This window comes from Apaloderma vittatum, unplaced genomic scaffold (genome assembly GCF_000703405.1).
Source record: "Apaloderma vittatum isolate BGI_N311 unplaced genomic scaffold, ASM70340v1 scaffold2885, whole genome shotgun sequence".
Lineage (NCBI taxonomy): Eukaryota > Metazoa > Chordata > Aves > Trogoniformes > Trogonidae > Apaloderma > Apaloderma vittatum.
In genome coordinates, this window is record NW_009718568.1 from 44,856 (window position 1) to 63,533 (window position 18,678).

At 35.8% G+C, this 18,678-nt stretch overlaps 1 protein-coding gene across 1 annotated transcript in view; it reads left to right on the forward strand.

Annotated features, from left to right (window-relative positions):
• KNDC1 (kinase non-catalytic C-lobe domain (KIND) containing 1) overlaps nucleotides 1-16,146 on the forward strand; it is a gene marked incomplete at its 5' end in the record, with an annotated part of 58,564 nt that extends 42,418 nt beyond the window's left edge. The window contains 14 exons of the mRNA XM_009870282.1: nucleotides 781-1,184; nucleotides 7,226-7,319; nucleotides 7,435-7,535; nucleotides 8,368-8,579; nucleotides 9,927-10,040; nucleotides 10,450-10,597; nucleotides 10,826-11,002; nucleotides 12,062-12,277; nucleotides 12,594-12,676; nucleotides 13,814-13,964; nucleotides 14,383-14,505; nucleotides 14,608-14,667; nucleotides 15,303-15,460; nucleotides 15,728-16,146. Of these exons, the coding sequence (XP_009868584.1) occupies nucleotides 781-1,184; nucleotides 7,226-7,319; nucleotides 7,435-7,535; nucleotides 8,368-8,579; nucleotides 9,927-10,040; nucleotides 10,450-10,597; nucleotides 10,826-11,002; nucleotides 12,062-12,277; nucleotides 12,594-12,676; nucleotides 13,814-13,964; nucleotides 14,383-14,505; nucleotides 14,608-14,667; nucleotides 15,303-15,460; nucleotides 15,728-15,959 (2,273 nt within the window). The remainder of the gene's footprint in view (nucleotides 1-780; nucleotides 1,185-7,225; nucleotides 7,320-7,434; nucleotides 7,536-8,367; nucleotides 8,580-9,926; nucleotides 10,041-10,449; nucleotides 10,598-10,825; nucleotides 11,003-12,061; nucleotides 12,278-12,593; nucleotides 12,677-13,813; nucleotides 13,965-14,382; nucleotides 14,506-14,607; nucleotides 14,668-15,302; nucleotides 15,461-15,727) is intronic.
• Between the last annotated feature and the right edge of the window lie 2,532 nt (nucleotides 16,147-18,678).

Sequence of the window (18,678 nt, forward strand, 5' to 3'; positions counted from 1 at the left end):
GTTTATGTCCATACATTGTTAACTCCTCTGGCAAAACATAAATTTGTAAGTTTGCACTTGACTGCTGTCATTCTATGTTACAGTTTTCCATTTTGGCTCAGAATGATTGCAGGCTTTCCTGTGGGGTATGTGATTTCTTTGCATGAGGAATTTAGGTCCGTTTGACTGCAGGGTGTCATATCTAAGCCCTGGAGGGTTGCTCAAGTGAAAAGGGAGAGTTCTGGCAGGTAAAAAAGCTCCTGTCAGCATCATATCAACCTTTGACTGTCACCTCGGTCCCTTAAGATTGGTAGTACCTGTTAGAACTGCAAAGAAGCCAAGGGAGTGAGTCATTGAAAGTTTAACATCTGTGTCCCCTTTTGACTGAATCAAGTATTCTTGCCCTCTGTATGCAATAAAAGCTTCAGGACTTATAGATGGAAAAACCCTCAAGAGTCAACCTTTTTACTAACGCGTACACAGGTCTGACATACTTAACTTTTTGTTGAAAGCTTCTGTACTTTCTTTAAGTGCTTGTTGCTAATGCACAGAAGATATTTTGTAATTTTCAGAAATGTATTGCTTGACTATTTCTTAATAGTTCTGAAATGTCTTTGGACTTTATCATTTTGCAATGTGTAGCTGAGAAAAAGAAAGCAGAGACAAAAGAAGCATCCAATGCCACTGTTAGAGGGCATAGATAGTCTCATAACTATTTTCTATGTGTAGAGTTCAAGTTCAATAAAACATGCATTGCAGAACATGACCATTATTTCTTTCCCCACTATATGCCTTCTTTAGGAGAAAGGGAAGCAACCTCTGATGTGAAGGTTGAGCCTATGATAAATACGTCATTAACTGAAATGGATTTTGATGAATCACCTTTGGATGGTACCAAAAAAGATTTGAGGCTGCAGAATACTGTCCCCATAGAGAAAGAGGGACAATGTTTACAAAGCAACAGCTGTTGTATTGATCCGGGCTTTGCAGAAGAAAATACGGGCCCAGAGGAAGAGGCCATGATAAAGATAGCTGGAAACAGCTACCTTGTGTCTCCCAGTCTACCTGACTTTCATGGCTGTAGTCCTGGTTGGAGCAGTGCGTTTTATGGAGCTGAATGTTTTGATTCAGAAGTTCATAGTTACATGGAAAACCTTGGAAAGCAGAAATCAAGTGAGTCACAAAATATAGATGCTAAAAAAGTGGTGAGTACATTGATTTTATAACATTAAGATAGATGATAACTCTTTACTTGCTGGTTAAAAGTCTGATGTTTGTTGTCTTATGCTAAGTTGAAGCTCCCTTTCTTCTTTTAAATACCGCCTCTTAAGTGTTTTAAAATCCTCAAGATTTGAGGTGTCGTATCAATAAAGCAGGGTAAGGATAGTATTCCAAAATAAAGAGCACTGACATGAAATTGGTAATCACTGACTACAACCCTCCTTCTCTTGGAGCTGACTAGAAAAGTGCCATCTGTGGTATGCACCAACCCCACAGTTGTGAGACCTAAGAATTATAGTAATTGGTGTTTATCCTAGGCTCCCAAGAGGTCCTGTGCCCTGTCATGTGCTCTGAGCCCCTTTCCTTGGTCACAGTGAATTGCCTGACAACTTCTCACCATTTGCCAGCAGAATGGCAGTTATCTGTTTGCGTGTTCTCTTGGAGACCGTTAATCATCATGATGTAGCCTCGTGTCTTTTAAGCAGCTTGGGGAGCATAGGTAGGGTGGTTAGTTGTGTTAAATTAGCAAGGTCTTCCATCCTTTTAAAGTTCGTTTTGATCACATCTGTATAATTCTTACATTTGTACATATATCTATAGCAAGCTTCAGTATGTAAATATTTTTCCTAAATATTTCAAGTCCAAAGCCATTGCGTAAGGATAATACATGAAACTGTAGAAATCTGTGTAGTTGGACCTGGTTCATGTGAAGGAAAATTTAAGTAAATGAATTATTAATACTTGAAAACCTATTTGTATAGGGACACCTGGAATCTTTTTGTGTCCCTGAGAAGGGCTAATTTGTATATTTTTATTGTTTCTGCCAGTTACATGTTTAATAAAGGTGAAGCAGGAGTTGCAGTGCTCTGTGGATTTCCTTACTGTGTGCAGTTAGTTGAATTTACTGCTTTATTTTTTTAAGTGAACTTGACAAAGTAGAACTGAACAGCTTGAGAAGGCAATCGAGACTTCTCTGTTTCCACATAGCCAGTTTAAATCCCAGTGGATCTATTTGCCACTTTTTTTTTGAAGCGCTGTGGTCGCACTTCAGTTTTCAGTGAAAAAATATAACTATTTTTCTGTTGTGAGGCAAGTTAAAGCCTGAATCGCTGAGGGTGTTCTACCTGAGGTTTTTCTCCTTAATGTTCAGCTGTAAATCTATAGGAGAAAATAGTGTGAGAAGCTTGACCTTGGTTGGTGTAAAAATATATAAATAAATAGTGATAAAAAGTGTGCAGGACTGTCACTCTCGAATTTCCATCTACTGGAAAATTCTTATTTCTGATCCTTTAGGGCTGTTTAATCCTGTGTTAGCATACCAACCAGAGAAAAATTGGCTAGCATAGTTTCCCTTACTTGGAGGAGTAATTCTGGACTGAAGAACAGATTTCCACAAGTCATGAGTTTGCAGAAACATCTAAATAGATTTTTCTGTTTCAACAGGAAGTCCTGTTTACTCTGATATTTTACAGACAACTCAGTGACTTAGTTTGATTCAAAAGGATAAATTGTCTTCTGAGTTCTTGGGAAAACAGATTTATGGTGCTTACAGTCTGCTTTGAAATTTGCTTGTGAAATTAGTGCATGCTCTTATACATTGCTACTATATGCATTAATGCATAAGAACTTTGCTAACCGAATAACCACATGGGAGACTGGGGGGAAAATAATTAAGATATCTCTGTAGAAAAATAGATTGTGTTCATGTCCAGTACATTGCACTGAAGGAATATTATTATTGATACAAAGTGCAACTCATTCAGTTTAGCATTTAGTAAACAATTCATTTGGAGAGCAAGAGAGCACACATTTGGATGGCTGAAAAAGATGCAGACTACTCCCAGGATGAGTGAACTAATCTTCCTTGTATTATCTTAAATTAGTGTGAAATGTTAATAACTGGACAAAAATGAGACTAACCTTATTTTGTCTCCTTAATGCAAAAATAATCTGTGTGTTCTGGACTGCATATGAGGCCAGGTGGACAAACAAAACTAAAGTCATTATTTGCAGACAGGAGAGGCTTGGTATCTTCTATAAATAATCTTCCTAATTAGTGAGATCCTTTTGTGTCCAAGTTACAAGGAATACAGTTATAAACTGTAATTCTCAGTTGGAGTCAAAGCATCTATGTGCAGATACATATATTCTCAGTTGTACTGTTGATATAAAAAAGTCTTGGTTTACTAGAGTATTCAGGTGTATAATCTTAAACATTGTTAGTAATGTATTAAAAGTTCTTTCATTTTTTCTAATTAAAAATGACTTTCAAGTGTCTTGTTACTACAAATTCAACTGAGAATACTTTATGTTATTTCTTGGTCTTATGAGTATTTTTATTTCTTTCGTTATCATAGCATCAACAACTTTAATCTTTATGTTGGTGTTACTACAGCACTGACTTTCTGTGAAACTCAGCTTCTTGCAAATGAGTTTAAAATAAAAGCCTACAGAATCATAACATTCTAATTGCAGCAACCTTGAAGATTTAACCTGAGCAAAGAAAACCTTCCTAAAAAAAAAAGAAAAAAAGAAAAGAAAACCTTCCTGCTTTTTTTCCAAATGCCATCAGTCATGACAATTTCAGAAATAAACTATTAGCGATATTACTGAAGCAAGATGAACTGTTATAAGTTGTAACTGGTGAATATCTATAAGAAAGACAGAAAACAAATATGAAACTGAAATTTATTTTTCTGCTGTTGCTTCAGTCAGGAGACAATGATTCTTAGCTGTCAGACAATTATCAACTTGTAGATGATAAGCAGCTCTACCCAGCCTCTTTCTGCTGTCTCTTTGCTGCCTGTTTCATCAAACAAACACTACAAATTAACTGTGGAGGTGTATAGCATGAATTTCATCTCCATACCAGCAGCAGACAGTGACCAGTTCATATCTCATTTTGAACAATATGGATGTTGCTGGTACTGTTGATAGGGGTAGAATTTAACATTTATAAATCCTTGCATTTTGTTGTACTTGGATGTAGCCAACAGCTGTATTTGTACAGCAAAGTGTTTTTAGGTAGTTTTATTTGACAATATGAACATTTATACATGTTATACTTGGAGTACATTTTATTTAGAAAATAAGTGTGATGTTAATCACTGGCATTTACGAAGTGTTAACACTGTTACTGTGTAAACCATTAATAAGAACTGTGCAAATTTCAAGGGAATGCACTGTCTGAACCAAAACACTGAGAAAATAATCTCAATGTGAAAATTAACATGAGTTCTCTGCCAAAGTAGAAGCTCAAAAAAGTTAATTATTCTAGTTGCCAACTTCTCATTGTAAAATCTAGTGGAGAAAATGTGCCCAGGAGGACTACAAAGTCCAAAGGAAGGCCTGTTAAGTGTCTGTTTTACAGAGTAGGAAGATGGTTTGAGTTGCAGGAAGAAGGTTCTGCCTCTTTGCAAGGTACAGCTGTTTGTCTGCACCCTGTCCTTCCTTGTTTAAATCATCCATTAACCAGCTTTATTTCAGAAACAAGTTCCTTGATTAACTGTAGTCCAGTTTTCATTTTCGGGCAAGGATTGCATCAACCTACTTTTTGCATCAGGTCTCTGACAGATTTTTAAAAATACGGCAGTAGTAAAGTTGAGCTGATTCTACAGCTTTGCAGGAAAGTGTGCTAAAGCAGTGTTTAGGAGTTGCTATTTCAAAATGTGTTTAAAGATAGACATTTGAGCTAACTGTATTTTTCCTGACTTAGTGGCACTATCCATATGACTTCTAACATTTGGAAGGAATGTGAAGTAGCTAGCATAAAAAATAAATTATTTGTGGATCAAGGTAACACTTTCAAATGTAATAATTAATGTTTTACTGTGTGGGTACTTATCAGATGATTCTCTGAGATTCTAAAGATCAGCAAGGTTAATCAGCTTTTAGAAATGTTAATCCTTAGGCAGGTGGATATTCCCTTCCTCACAGCACCTATAGTCCAGCAGCTGCTGATTTTGCGCCCTCACATAGAGTGCATCCAGACAAACCAAACTAAGTCCTTGAAGCAGAGCAAGAAGGGGAAGCAGCTATCAGGGCTGGCTTTTCTCCAGAGATGTCTAAGTCTGCCCTCATGATGACAGGAGCTTTTTTTCTGTAGTCTGGAAAGCTGACTTCAGTTCTCTTGCAGCCTCAAGCCTTCACCCTTAGCCTTTGCCTTTTTCCTTTTTACCCCCACCAGGTTTCAGTTATCCCCTAGATCTAATAAGCTACTTGTAAGAGTCTCCACCAAACTCACCAAGCTGTGACTAGGACATTTCTAGCAAAGATTTTACATATTCTGGCCACAGTTTTACCTTTCCCATTCCTTTTGTCTGTTCCTTTCCCTTCTGCCAATGTTCTGCATCCTCTGGTGGAGCTACCCTTCAGCATGTAAAAAAAAAAAAAACCTTAGACTTCAAGGACAGATTGAAATTTGCAATTTTCCTAAGGAAACAAAGTCACTTTATCATTACTTTGTTCCCTAGACTAAGGGATGTTCTATAGAAAAGTGTCCTGACAAATTAAATGTACTTCAGAGGGAGCAGAACAATTAAATGTATAGCTTCGTCAAAAATGTTTGGATTCTAGACCTGTCAAAAATGGAAGATGACATGAAATAGTCTGGGAATTTCCTACTGACTTCATTGCTACTTACCTGAACTTATTTATGGGACAAACATTTTATGCCTGTCAAATTCCAAACGCCCATCAGCAAATGGCTGCTCTTTGATTCCCTTTCTGTGTTTAAAGTTTCTTAATCAACTTGGTTTCACTTCAATTGATGAAACAAAAATAAACTTTTAATTAAAAGCAATTAATTTCCAATTCGGAAAGTGGATAATAGCTTTTCTGTGGTTTCACTCTGCTCTGTGTGATGCCTATATAGCAGTAAGCCTTCTGAAAATCCACAGGGCTTTTGTGACTGTTGTTGCTAATGAACTATGTTGTTAGACCTTTTGAGCTTTTCTGAAAAAGTGACAGGTTTTTCTAAAACTCAAATTAATTTATCGTAAGTCCATCCCATTAAAGCTAACCTATTTACCAATCTGTTGTTTGATATGGTTAGCTCTGAGCTATGTGTTTTCTGATCACTCTGCTTATGGGAGTTCTCTCTGCCGGCGTTCAGTGAACTTACTCCATTTAAAATGCAGTTTCATGTAACTGGGTCACTGGTAGTTAGCTTAGGACCCAAGTGCAAGAGCTACCACTTTTATAAAACACAGCACACATCATATTTGGTGTTTCATATTAAATCAGAAGCTGAACCCAAAGTGGATGGCCCATTTTCATTGGTTGGTAGAATAATGAAACCTTTGAAGTGCAAACGATTATAAGTGTTTGCAATAAATTTGGTATTATTGTGAGAAGCCTGATATACTTTCGTTTCTTTCCGTTACTTAAGTTATATAATTCTATAGAAATCTAGTTTGTTGTTTTCAATTATGTAAAAAGCATAAATATAAAATATGTAAGCTGAACTTCAAAATTATGTCCTTTATTTATAGAGCAGCTCTCCTGTCTGCCTTCTGACCTAGTTGTATAACATAATGTAATTATACTTGTTTGGAAACCATCGCTTTCAGTCAAACATTCAATTCTTGCTGCAAATGTAGGTCTGTTGTTTAACAGTGTATTCCTGGGGTCTGCACTGATTTCAGGACCCATCACTTTTAATTCTGGATGACTTCTGCGTGTAACTTTTGAAAATGCTCTTGAAAACAACCAGATATGTGCTATTGTAACTAAAGGCATGTTTATGTAAATGTATTCAGACAAACTTCAGTGTAGTCTCATACACAAATCAGCTGCAATTTTTAAGCTGTAGAACTGTGGCATAATTAATGCTTTTCTGGGGACAGGTACTGGCTTCTGTAACTTGTTGGTAAGCACAGGTGTGAAAGGTAGTTTCTCCTGGTTAATTTAATCTTGTCTGTTAGGACATTCTTTTGTTCATATAAAACAATTTTCTTCTAAAACTTTGATTTCCTATGAGAGCCTTGCATTTACTGTTTGATCAGAATCTTTTCTCTTTAAATAGGAACTAGAACAATTACTAATGATGGAGACAAAAAATTACAGAAAAACTATAAAGTTTTACCAGAAACTATTGCAGAAAGAAAGAAGAAGCAAAGGTAAGATTACAGCAACTTGCCAGTAATGAAATGGGTGCATAGTACTTTTGAATAATTTTTTTTCCTGTAAATCAGAATCATTGATGTTCTTATGTTGTGTATTTTAAATCTAAAGGTCCTGATCAAACTAAATCTATGTTGCCCAAAGTGAGACAACAGCTACAGGAGATGAAATCAAAAGTGCAGTTTCTTGAACTGGTGAAAAAATATGTGCAGGCAAGTCAGACTTCATTTTGTTTGTCATTTTATTACTGCATCAGTGTAATTGGCTGCTGAACTCAGTACATGAAATGTGAAATGTTTTGCGTCAAAGTGTCAAATTTAGTAGGATCTAGAACTATTAGAATAAAGGTGATGACTACTAGTATTGTTTAAAAAGGTCTATTAGAAGGGATGTGGTTAGTAGGTTGAGAGAGGTTCTCCTGTCCCTCTACTCTGCCCTGGTGAGGCCACATCTGGAATATTGTGTCCAGTTTTGGGCCCCTCAGTTCAAGAAGGATAGGGAACTGCTGGAGAGAGTCCAGCGCAGAGCCACAAAGATGATAAAGGGAGTGGAACATCTCCCTTATGAGGAAGGGCTGAAGGCGCTGAAGAGGGGAGACTGAGGGGTGACCTCATTAATGTTTACAAATGTGTAAAGGGCGAGTGTCAGAAGGACGGAGCCAGGCTCTTCTCAGTGATGTCCAATGACAGGACAAGGGCCAACGGATGCAAGCTGGAGGCATAGGAGGTTCCATGTAAACACAAGGAAAAGCTTTTTCACTGTGAAGGTGACAGAGCACTGGAAGAGGCTGCCTAGAAAAGCTGTAGAGCCTCCTTCTTTGGAGACATTCAAAACCCACCTGGATGCATTCCTGTGTGACCTGCTCTAGGTGATCCTGCTCTGGCAGGGGGGTTGGACTAGATGATCTTCTGAGATCCCTTCCAACCCCTAACATTCTGTGATTCTGTAATTGTATGAAATGTGATTTGGCTTTAAGTTGACTGCATGTTGTGTGGATTTTCGTCTTTATTTTCGTATGTTTTATTTTTTCATGGCTTTGAGCAGATCATGTATGCAGAGCAGTGGGGTGTGGAATCCTGTGTGCTGCCTACAGTCGTTCACCACAGGAAAACTGACACCGTGAATGTGGCATCTACAAATGAGTCGTCATTGCTTCTTTTCTATAACACAGAGAAACACCAGTGTAACAATCAAAATCGAGTGAGAGTTCTGCAGGCCGGTACACCACTTGGTTTAATGGCTTATTTATATTCTAGGTATAGTATATTTCGCACATCCTTAATTGGGAGTGGATTGAGACAGTTGCTAATTCAGGAAAAAACAATCTCAGTGATAAATCCTAGTTACTCAACTTTGCATAAATTGTCCTCTCTTGTATAAAGTTTGATGTTTTTTCTGTGAACACTTATTTACAGAAATAGGCATGGAACTAGCAGAAGACAGTCTGATAAAGTTTGGATTTGATTAAAACTCAAAGCATTTGATAATAAATCAGAAACTAGAAACTAGAAACTTTAAACTTTTGTATACTTTACTTATTTGAGGTTTTGCTCTGATAGTTGCCATGGAATCAAGGCTTTATGTTACTGCCAGCAGTATAACAATTTCCAGAACATATAATTTGATAATGTTTATTAATAGGTTCTGGATGTGAAAACATAGATTCTGTTTTACAGATTATTGCCCGGGTCCTTGGGACTGCTCAAGATGCAGACTTATCTCAGGCCTAAAACAGAGATAAAGATATCCTTTAACCTTCACTTAGGGTGAGAGCAGTGGGTTTTTTTACGGTACCTGAGCCATAGCAGTATGAAGGGTGGAAACTGCCTGAGAGGCTCAATCAGACTTGAAAGTGCCTGAGTTCAGACACACATGAGAACTTCCCGAGAGACTCCATCAGACTTGTGCCACTGTAAAGGGAGCAACTTCCAGTTGCTTCTCCCAGCTCATCCTACTCTGAGACCCAGTAACTCATCCCGAGTGCTTCTTTTCCTGGCAGTTAATATTTTGCACAAAGTGAACAAATTGTTTTGGAATCAGAACTTCCATATTCATCAAACGCAAACTTTCATGGTTAGCCGTAACCCATCAGGGAGGCATGGTAATTAACATATATCAAGACCTTGTGTGTGTCTGGAGTTTTTTTTATACACAACACAGTCATTTTTAATGTGTATATAATAAGTATATTCTGTTGCTAAAGAAACTGCTGCTCTAATGGGAGTTACAGGAAATATTTTCTTACTTCAAGTATCTATGTTTTTGCTCTTAAAATAAAAACATCAAGTGAGATAATAAAAAAGAAAATTAAATATGTTCTTCCATACTATTTAGCGTGTAACTTCTGATAATAATAGAAATATCAAAGTGATTCTTCACAAAAAAGGTAGAGAAACTTTTTTAAAGACAAATGATGCTTTCAGTCTTGACAGTATTTGATGTGTAAAAATAAAGTAAAAGGGAATCAAGGTTTTACGTAGAGCTTGAGAATTTAAAATCCCTATTAATTCTTGATATTTTGAGGATTTGTTTGCTGTTGTTGTAGTCTAATGCAAGAAGAAACAGTGTTCTTGCTTATCTGAAGTCTTTCTTGTGCTTCACAGAAATGCATTTTTAGAAGGTTATGTACAGCAGTTTCTCTACACATTTCGCTATTTCTGCACACAAGAGGAATTTTTGCAGTTTCTTCTTGATAGAATCAGCAGCACTTTATCCAGGTAAAGTAATTTCCTGTGGAAAAATATTATCAAAGCACAATTGACTTTTCCTCCATTTGCAAATAGCTGTTTCTGAAAAGAACTACTTAACTAAATTGAATTTTGGTATTTGCTTTTGTAAGACTCTCTTGACAAGTAAGAGTGAAACTAGAGTGAGTGCTATATGTGACAATGTGCTTACTTCTATTTTCTTCTGAATCTGAATCTTTTGCCAGTTTTTCTGTGATAGGGTGTAAGTAAAACTGCGACTTTGTTTCTGTAAAGCCATGGAAAACAGAGACATGAAATTTAGGAATTTAAGAAAGTATTGTCAGTACCAAATAATACTGGTGTTTGTTTCAACACTTATTTTTTAAATTGGAATTGGATATCAATTTTGATTCAATAAGTGCCTTTTTATTCTCACCAGTGCAAGCCTGGATCCTTCTACATCACTTACCAAAATATGTAATCGCAGTTTCTACATCCTACAGGCTTGGATTGAAGACTGCTATAGTGTAGACTTTGCAACAAATACTGATCTATTGTGTACCCTAAAAGAATTTATTTCTTCCAAGGTAGGTCAGAATTTTAGTAGAAGCTTTATGGGGAAAAAAAAAAATCAATTGAAATCAGTTATGGTATGTGTAAGATTGTTATTACAAAATAACTGTCCAAAGTAAAGACTAACAATTCTGTCTTTGACAGCGTTGTTCAATATGTCTAGTTTTGGATAGATATGAATCTTACAACTGTGTCTCTTGTGTTATGCTTATAGATTACGTTAACTTGTTTTGCATTTACAGGTTGCTTCATTAAATGGCTATGGGGAGCGCTTGTTGTCATTGCTTGAGGATGTTTCTGCTAGAAAAAGTGGGAGTGCTCATCAGTGCTCCAGCATGGACAAATGTGAAGAGGAGGACAAGGATAGAAAAGCGTTACATTCTCTGTGTAAAAAGCTCTCAGAAGATGTTTCCAGAAAGGCATGTCTTTTCTTCAGACTGCAGTATAGGGAGCATGTCTCCATTATGTTATTTTCTAACAAAAACTAGAGTATCCCTCTTAGGACCTACACCCTGATTTAGCAAAATTTATGTGCCTACATTGTAAACTTTCTTTTGAAAGTATCTAAGGCCTAAGTCATCTTAAGCCTTAATTGCACCCCATCAGCTGTTTCAGTAATAATAGATCCTATAATCAAAATTCTGAGAGGAATTGAACACTTCATCCTTGATGCTAACATGTAACTCACAGTTACTTGGAGCCATTTTCCCACTTGTAAAACATTAATACTTTTTATTAGCCATATATCTTTGTAAGTCTATAGATAAGGGAAAACAGTGGTGGGTGAGGGCTTGCCTGCTAGAACTTCAAAGCTTGCCTGTATTTACTGGTTCATATAGTGTACTACAGAAAATAGCCCCAGAAGCTAGAGTATACTGTAAGCTTTTCCTGAGAAAAAGATCTCTCTACAGAGTGACCAAAGTGATATGTGGAAGTCAAATGTATCAATAATGTGCAGATTGAATTTAAAATAATTTTCTTGATGAAGGTGCAGAATTCCATGGGATATAATTGGAATTCAATCAATAAAGGAAAAACAGAATAGAAAAGCATGGACTTCTTATTGTCAATGCACTGATACTGGATGGTAAAAGAAGGGAGGAGAATGGAAAAACAAATATTTCTTTGGAAAGGGCTCTTCAATTCTGAGCAAAATGAGTGCGAGAAATAGAGACAATAAGAAGTAAAGCATAAAATGCAAAACTTCAGAACGTGAATTATTTCATGGCAGCAAGCTTGGATTGTTGATTGAGATCTGGTAACCTTCTGATCAGACTCATCAATAGTGCTTATTATATTAGCTTAAAATAGCCACGTTGAATAAACTAATTAGTGTCTGGGCTAACCTTGAAGATTAGTTGAAGACTTTTCCATCTGCAAAGGTGTTTCTCTAACAAAACGTTCCAGAAAGTTAAATCAATTGTAGACATAATGTTTGCTTTAGGGAAGTTATAGTTTTACATGTTTTCTTCTTACAGAACTTTAACTGGAAACTTTCCAAAGGTATGGGACCAATTGCACAATGTCCGAGAGAGCAACTGTACACTATTTCATCAGTTTTGCCAAAGCCATGCTATAACAGCTTTACAGAAGATTTCCCAGTCTCCTTTGCTAAAGCAGATGAAGTGGGACCCTATCTCTTAATAGAATACAGTGTGCAACAACTTTGTTGTCAGCTGACGTTACTGCAACAGGTACAAAGGACTAGGTTTACCTGAAGTAAAACTAGTATCTATCTTCTTACTTCATACTCAACCTCCTTTCTCTGCAGTTTTCCAACCCTTTTTCAAGCTTGTTTCATACCATTTTGTAAGACTTAGAATTAAAATAATCTGTTTTTTCTCCTGAAATCTCTACAGTAAAATTTGGAATGGCTAATTCTATTCTTAGGCTTTTGTACCTCTGATAAATTTGCTGAAGGGGAGGGGTAACATCTGTCAATTTTATTCCTAAGCATTTTAGAAGAACTGTTAGATCTAATAACAGATATATCTTACTCTTTTTTGTTAGGAAGTATTTCATAAATGTCATCCAGTGCACTTCCTAAATTCCAGAGCACTTGGTGTTAGAGACAAATGTGTTGCTGTCCAAAAGTAAGTTGCTTATTTTAGTTGCTCTTCTACTTATTGATGCAAAATACCTTACAGTGTTACACTTTTAATACATCCAGGAAGAGAGAATCATTTTAAATAATAATCTTTTAGATGATATAGACTATATAGTTTGTTTACATAATTTTTTTTTCAGGAGATTTTACACATATGTATGTAGCTGTGCCCATATGCGTGTCACATTTGCAAGCTGTTTTTTTCAAAATCTGAAGTGGGTCAGGCCAAAATATTTCTGAAGGCTTATGTTAGGGGGGTTACTTCAGGGATTTTATTTTCATTGGGAAAAATTGTAATGGTTTCGGAAACAGGCTTACTTGATAATGCCTGTGTGTATGTACATGAACTACCGATGACCCTTACAAAGTCACAGGATAGATGAGGTTGGAAAAGACCTCTTGAGATCATGTAGTCCAACCCCTCTGCCTTGAGCAAGGTCACCTGGAGCAGGTTGCCTGGCATCATACGTGGTTGGGTTCCGAGTGTGGATGGAGACTCCACAGCCTCTCTGTGCAGTGTGTGTTTTGTGCTGTTAGATGGAAGAAGTATTCCTGTGTCAGTATTCACAGATACACATGAATTTTCCTATAGTTGAGTGCATGTTTGCATCCAGCCGCACGGACTTAATTTTATTTAATTATGGTCTACTTCTTACATACTCGGTGGATTCAGCTAGCTAGCACTAGCTGACTTCTCTGTCTAAGGATACGGAATGAACACCTAAAGCAGCTCATCTTTTACAGATTGTTAGATGGCAGAGGCTAAACCAGCTTGTTTGTAGTGATTTGGGGTGCACACATGTGAGACAAACTGTGTGGTGCCACTTGGTGTCAGGCTCAGTTTCTTATGTGGCTGCTGTTTTAATGAGTTTGGATTTCTGACTGTTACTTTGCCACAGGTTGCTTGGTTTGTTTTCTTCAGTAGATGAAGACGTCTTTATGGACAGAAATTTATACTGCATATGCCTATAACATAGCTCACTATGTACTTTGTAAAAGATTTAAAATCAATTCTGCAAGCACTGCAAAATTAGAAGTTGGCACCTTCTCAATTCAGATTTTTTTGAAAATCCAAAGTCAGCATGAATTATTTTTGCCTCTTTTTTTTTCATTCTCTCCATAGAGCTGTTTCTACTGAGACAGTTTCACTTAAAGTCTGTAACCTGTTTCTGTCTAAGTGTATACAAGACCAGTACCTTCTACAGTTATTAAGAAATGCAGAGAGTATCAGTACCTGGGTTGCTGCTGAAATTGTAACATGTCACACATCTAAGGTTTGTCATTGCTTTATTGTATTATTAAATATGAAATGGTTATTTGTTATTGTATGTAAGTTGCTATGTAGCAAAGCTGCAAGAAATATTCTGAAATACACCTGTGAGAGGGCAGTTAACAATATGGTTTGTTGTCACAAGCAGGATCTTGGATGTTTTGTAGTAGAGTGTGTTGAAACTTAATAGAATGTAAGAAGTAGGTTGCTTGAGGAAAATAGATATCAGCCTTTACCCAGCACGCTTTGATGACAGCAAAAAGAAAACTGTGTTGAAGGAAAATGTTACTTTAGTCAACAATTTTGATAATAAATTCAAAAAGAAAATTCATCTCTTCCTTCCTTTTCACTGTTATTATGTAATTTTACTATATGTATTTAGTATATCTTAATTTCTTATATATTAATACTTTTTTTTTCAGCTGCAGGTGAGCTTGTTATCAAAATTTCTTCTTATAGCAAAATGCTGCTATGAACAAAGAAATTTTGCTACTGCAATGCAAATCCTGGCAGGCTTGGAAAATCTTATCGTGCGACAGTTACCAGTAAGTTTGGGACTCTGTTCTGCAACTATTTTGTTCAACATAATCTTGTTCCAGTTGGGACTTTAATGTGAAAAACAAAAATATATTTTGTTTTATTCTAAGGCCTGGAAAATTTTACCTGCAAAAGTAGCTGAAATAATGGAGGAACTCAAAGCTGTGGAGGTATAGTATAAATTCTTTAATGTAAAAATAGTACTTAGGGGTTGGATGAAATGAAAGAACTGCTTAAATGGGTGCCTCTGCAAGATGAAAGCCATAATTACTACTTTATATTATGAAGAGGATTTTAATTCAATTTAAAACTGTTGACTCATGAGCTGAGAGTGTACGTTAATTTTCATCTCAGCATTTCTCAACAATGTATCCTGTATGACTGAAAATCAAGAAAGAAGTTTCAAAGCAAGCTAGGACATCAGATACACTTTTTTTTTTTTAATTATTATTTCTGCAGGAGCTTTGTGGCTGCAATCTGTTTTGAGAAGTCCCAAATGTTTATTTTGTCACAGGAATTCTCTTACTGATTTATCCAATTTTGAATTGGAGAACAAGGATGTAATTTTGTCTGTGATTTAGAGCAATTAAAAATTATGTATAAAGTATCTTTTGATTAAAGTTACTTTATGTAATTAAAATGTTTCCCACCAGATTAATTCATAGTTTCGTCTTCAACTTCAGTGACAAAAGTTAAAATTAATGACAAATAGATATGTAATGCTAAACACACAAAGTGGAGAACTTCTTGTAAAATCTGCCCTGATACTTACTGTGAGATTTATCTGTGTGCATTTTTAAACTAGGTGTTTTTAAAAAGTGACAGTTTGTGCTTGATGGAAGGAGAACGATTCAAAACACTTCCAACAATTCCATCAGCCCATGTTTTGGCTATGCATGTTCAACAACTTGAAACTGGAGGATTCACAATGACAAATGGAGCTCACAAGTGGGCTAAACTCAGGTAATTATTTTAATTATGTATGTTTGCCACCTAACTTTTTAAAATAGAACATTGTCTAATGGGGTAATGAGAGCTCGTGCAACATTTCAGTTAGCGATTTAAACAGTTTCAGTTATTTTGATGTCTAACTAAAAGGATGTGAACTATAGAAGAGAATACTCAGTGTCTATGAATTTCCTTTCAAGACTGGGGGTGATTTTGGATTTGTTTTATTTTTTTTATCAGTGGCAAAACAAACTAATCTTTTTTACCATATTCTCTTTGAAGAAATATTGCAAAAGTTGTGAGCCAAGTTCATGCATTTCAAGAGAATCCTTATACATATACACCAGATTTCAAGCTGCAGGCTTACCTCAGGCAAAGAATAACTCATTTTAAAGATGCAGACATTTCTGCCTTGGCAGCTGACAACTGTGCCAACTTCCATCAGATACCAGCAGAAAAACATTCTCGAAAAATCCAGGATGCACTGCGCAGAATGAAGGCAACATTTCAGTAATTATTTACATCTCATCTGTTCTATTCCAAGTGTAGATTTTAAAACTGGACTAAGTTGACTTCATCTCCTGGACCAATTCCCAAGCAAATACTCAAGTGACTTAAAGTACTTTATTTGAAGCTGAAATGATTATATTTCTTAACATGTAATTATAAAATGCTGACTAATGAGATTTGAATCCTTGGCAACTGCATGACAGATCCAAAGAGTAAAAATAGATTAAAAAGATGATCAATTTTGTCACTATTCTTTAGCATAAAAAATAATTAGTCCACATCAAATATCTAAAAAGTACTGTGGAAATATGTTATAATTACAGCTTCTGTTGCAAAGTTGTCCTAGGATGGTTCAAGGTACAGATCATTTAGATGTTGAATATATTTTTATATAAACATAGTACACTTGTATCCTGTCACAATGTGTGTATAATTCAGGGAGACAGATCCTCTGCTATCATCTGATTGTCGGTAACTCTTGCTTTTATGTTGTTTATTATGAAAACTATAATTGACTTAAATAATCAGCCATCTTTTGCTTCAAGTATACTGAGAAAGGAGAGCAATGCCGTGCTGCAACTTTATTTTGGTTTGAGTTTAATGTTATTGAATAAACCTATTTGCAAATGACAGCTAAATTTAACATTATCGCTTTGTTGCTCTGCTTCTGCCCTCATCACCTTGTGAAAACAGTAAACGTGAAATTGCCTTCCCCCTACTGTATTTGGCACAAGAATCACTTTGCCAGTTTGTGTACGTATCTATGTGTGCACAATTGATTGTGGCTTTTGCTCCTGAGGTTATTTTTGTAGATTGCAGTGCTCCAACAGCATTGAATAGAAGATAACTATGTGAAATTTGGATTTGCAACTTGTACAACCTTGGTGCTAACCTATGTATAGAGCTTATACTTACAGGACCTTCTAAATAGCAATGAAATGTGATCCTGTTGCAACAAAGTTTATTGAGCTACCCAGGTTTAAGCAAGACCAAAATGTTAAGACTACAAACTAGTTACAAATAAAAGTATACCTACCAGAGGGAACAACAGTTGCATTGAAAGAGAAGTGGGGAAGTATAAGAAACAGCTAAAATAAGCTCTGTCCTGAAAGTCATTTTAAAAAATGGAAAAGAAAATGTTTTGAGAATTGTGAAGAGCAGATGTGAACTAGCTGTCTTGGCATGTTCTAGTGATGGAGAAAGATAATGATGTAAGAATAAGCATACACACACCTCTAGTACTTTGCAAGTCGTACTGCTGTATTTGACGGAAATGCATGCGCACATGTTAAGTTGTAGATTTTTCAGTGTTTAAGAGGAAAGCTCCTTTTCTCTTGCCAATAACAAGAATATGTACATCACAGGCCACCTGCTTCTCATCTGTCTCAAACACAAGGTATGTCCATACTTTCCATTAAATACTTCAGTTACTTTTTCATACTAATATATTAATACCAAACTAACTTTTGTGCTCTTATTCATTTAAAAGCTGGAGAACTCAGTCCTCAACAGGGCTTTCTTGCATTTGTTCTTCTTGTAAGATGATATATTTTGTTATTTACCATAGTTACGTTTGGCCTGTCATTAATTGTAGTTTTCTAACTTACCCTTAAGGAAGTAAAAGATATTGCTATTTCTCTAAAAAATTGCCAAATGTGGAAACATTTAATGTTTACCTTCTGTCTTTATATAATACTGTGATTTAAGAATGTTAACAATAACCTAATCTTCAAACATACATTTCACATATTTGATGTAAATGCATTTTATTTTGAAGAATTGTTTTTATTCATAATTATTTGTTTTTTCTCAATTAAAAATTACCTTTCACTTAATGCCACACCTTTCCTTTGAAAGATAGTAAAATTTAAAGTAGCATAGCCTTCATTGATGTAAGGAACTCGACAAAACTTTCTGATCACATGACCTTAATAAATTCATTTTATATAGTTACCAGTCAGACTGTTGAAACTGCTTTTGTGGATTTACTTATTTATATTTTGAAGTCATGATAATTAACTCATATGTTTCTCACAGTTTTATCAGGATTTAAAACAACTACTACATCTAGAAAATATTATCATTGTGTTTATTCTAAGACAGCAACTGGTGCTACACAAGAATTTTTAAATCATCTAGTCTTCTGTATAATGCTTCAGTCTATCAGACCTCATATTGCTGTAAATGCATGGTATTGAGTTATGGTACTACTTTGGGATATTTTCATCAATCGGATATTCAAGATTATGTATTTAGATACTACCCCACAACAAAAAAATAATTGTGAATAGCTATTGAGAAAAAGAAAGTCACTCCTTCACAAGGAAACTGAGTTGCTTTTGTCCATGAACACAGATGTATACACATCTGTGACACAGATTTCAGAATAAAGTTATGTCTAGCTTATAACTGTGCTGCTTATTTATGATTAAAAAGCAGGAAAAGTGGAGCTCAAGTTTTCTCTCTTTCTTGGGAGTCTCTTTAAAAGAAAGCACAGGACAAAACATGTCAAAGCAGCAATTTCAGTTGCAATAATTGGCCAAAAAATATTGGCATCAGTAATTATACTGCATAAATGAGGGACTGTGCAGTCTGGCCCCATGTTTCCATTCCAATACTAAACAGAATATTTGGAAAAAAATGAGCTTGTTTTTTAAGCCAGAATTGCCACCAGCTGTCCTAGTTCTTCATGTTCATAGAATCATAGAATGAATTGGGTTGGA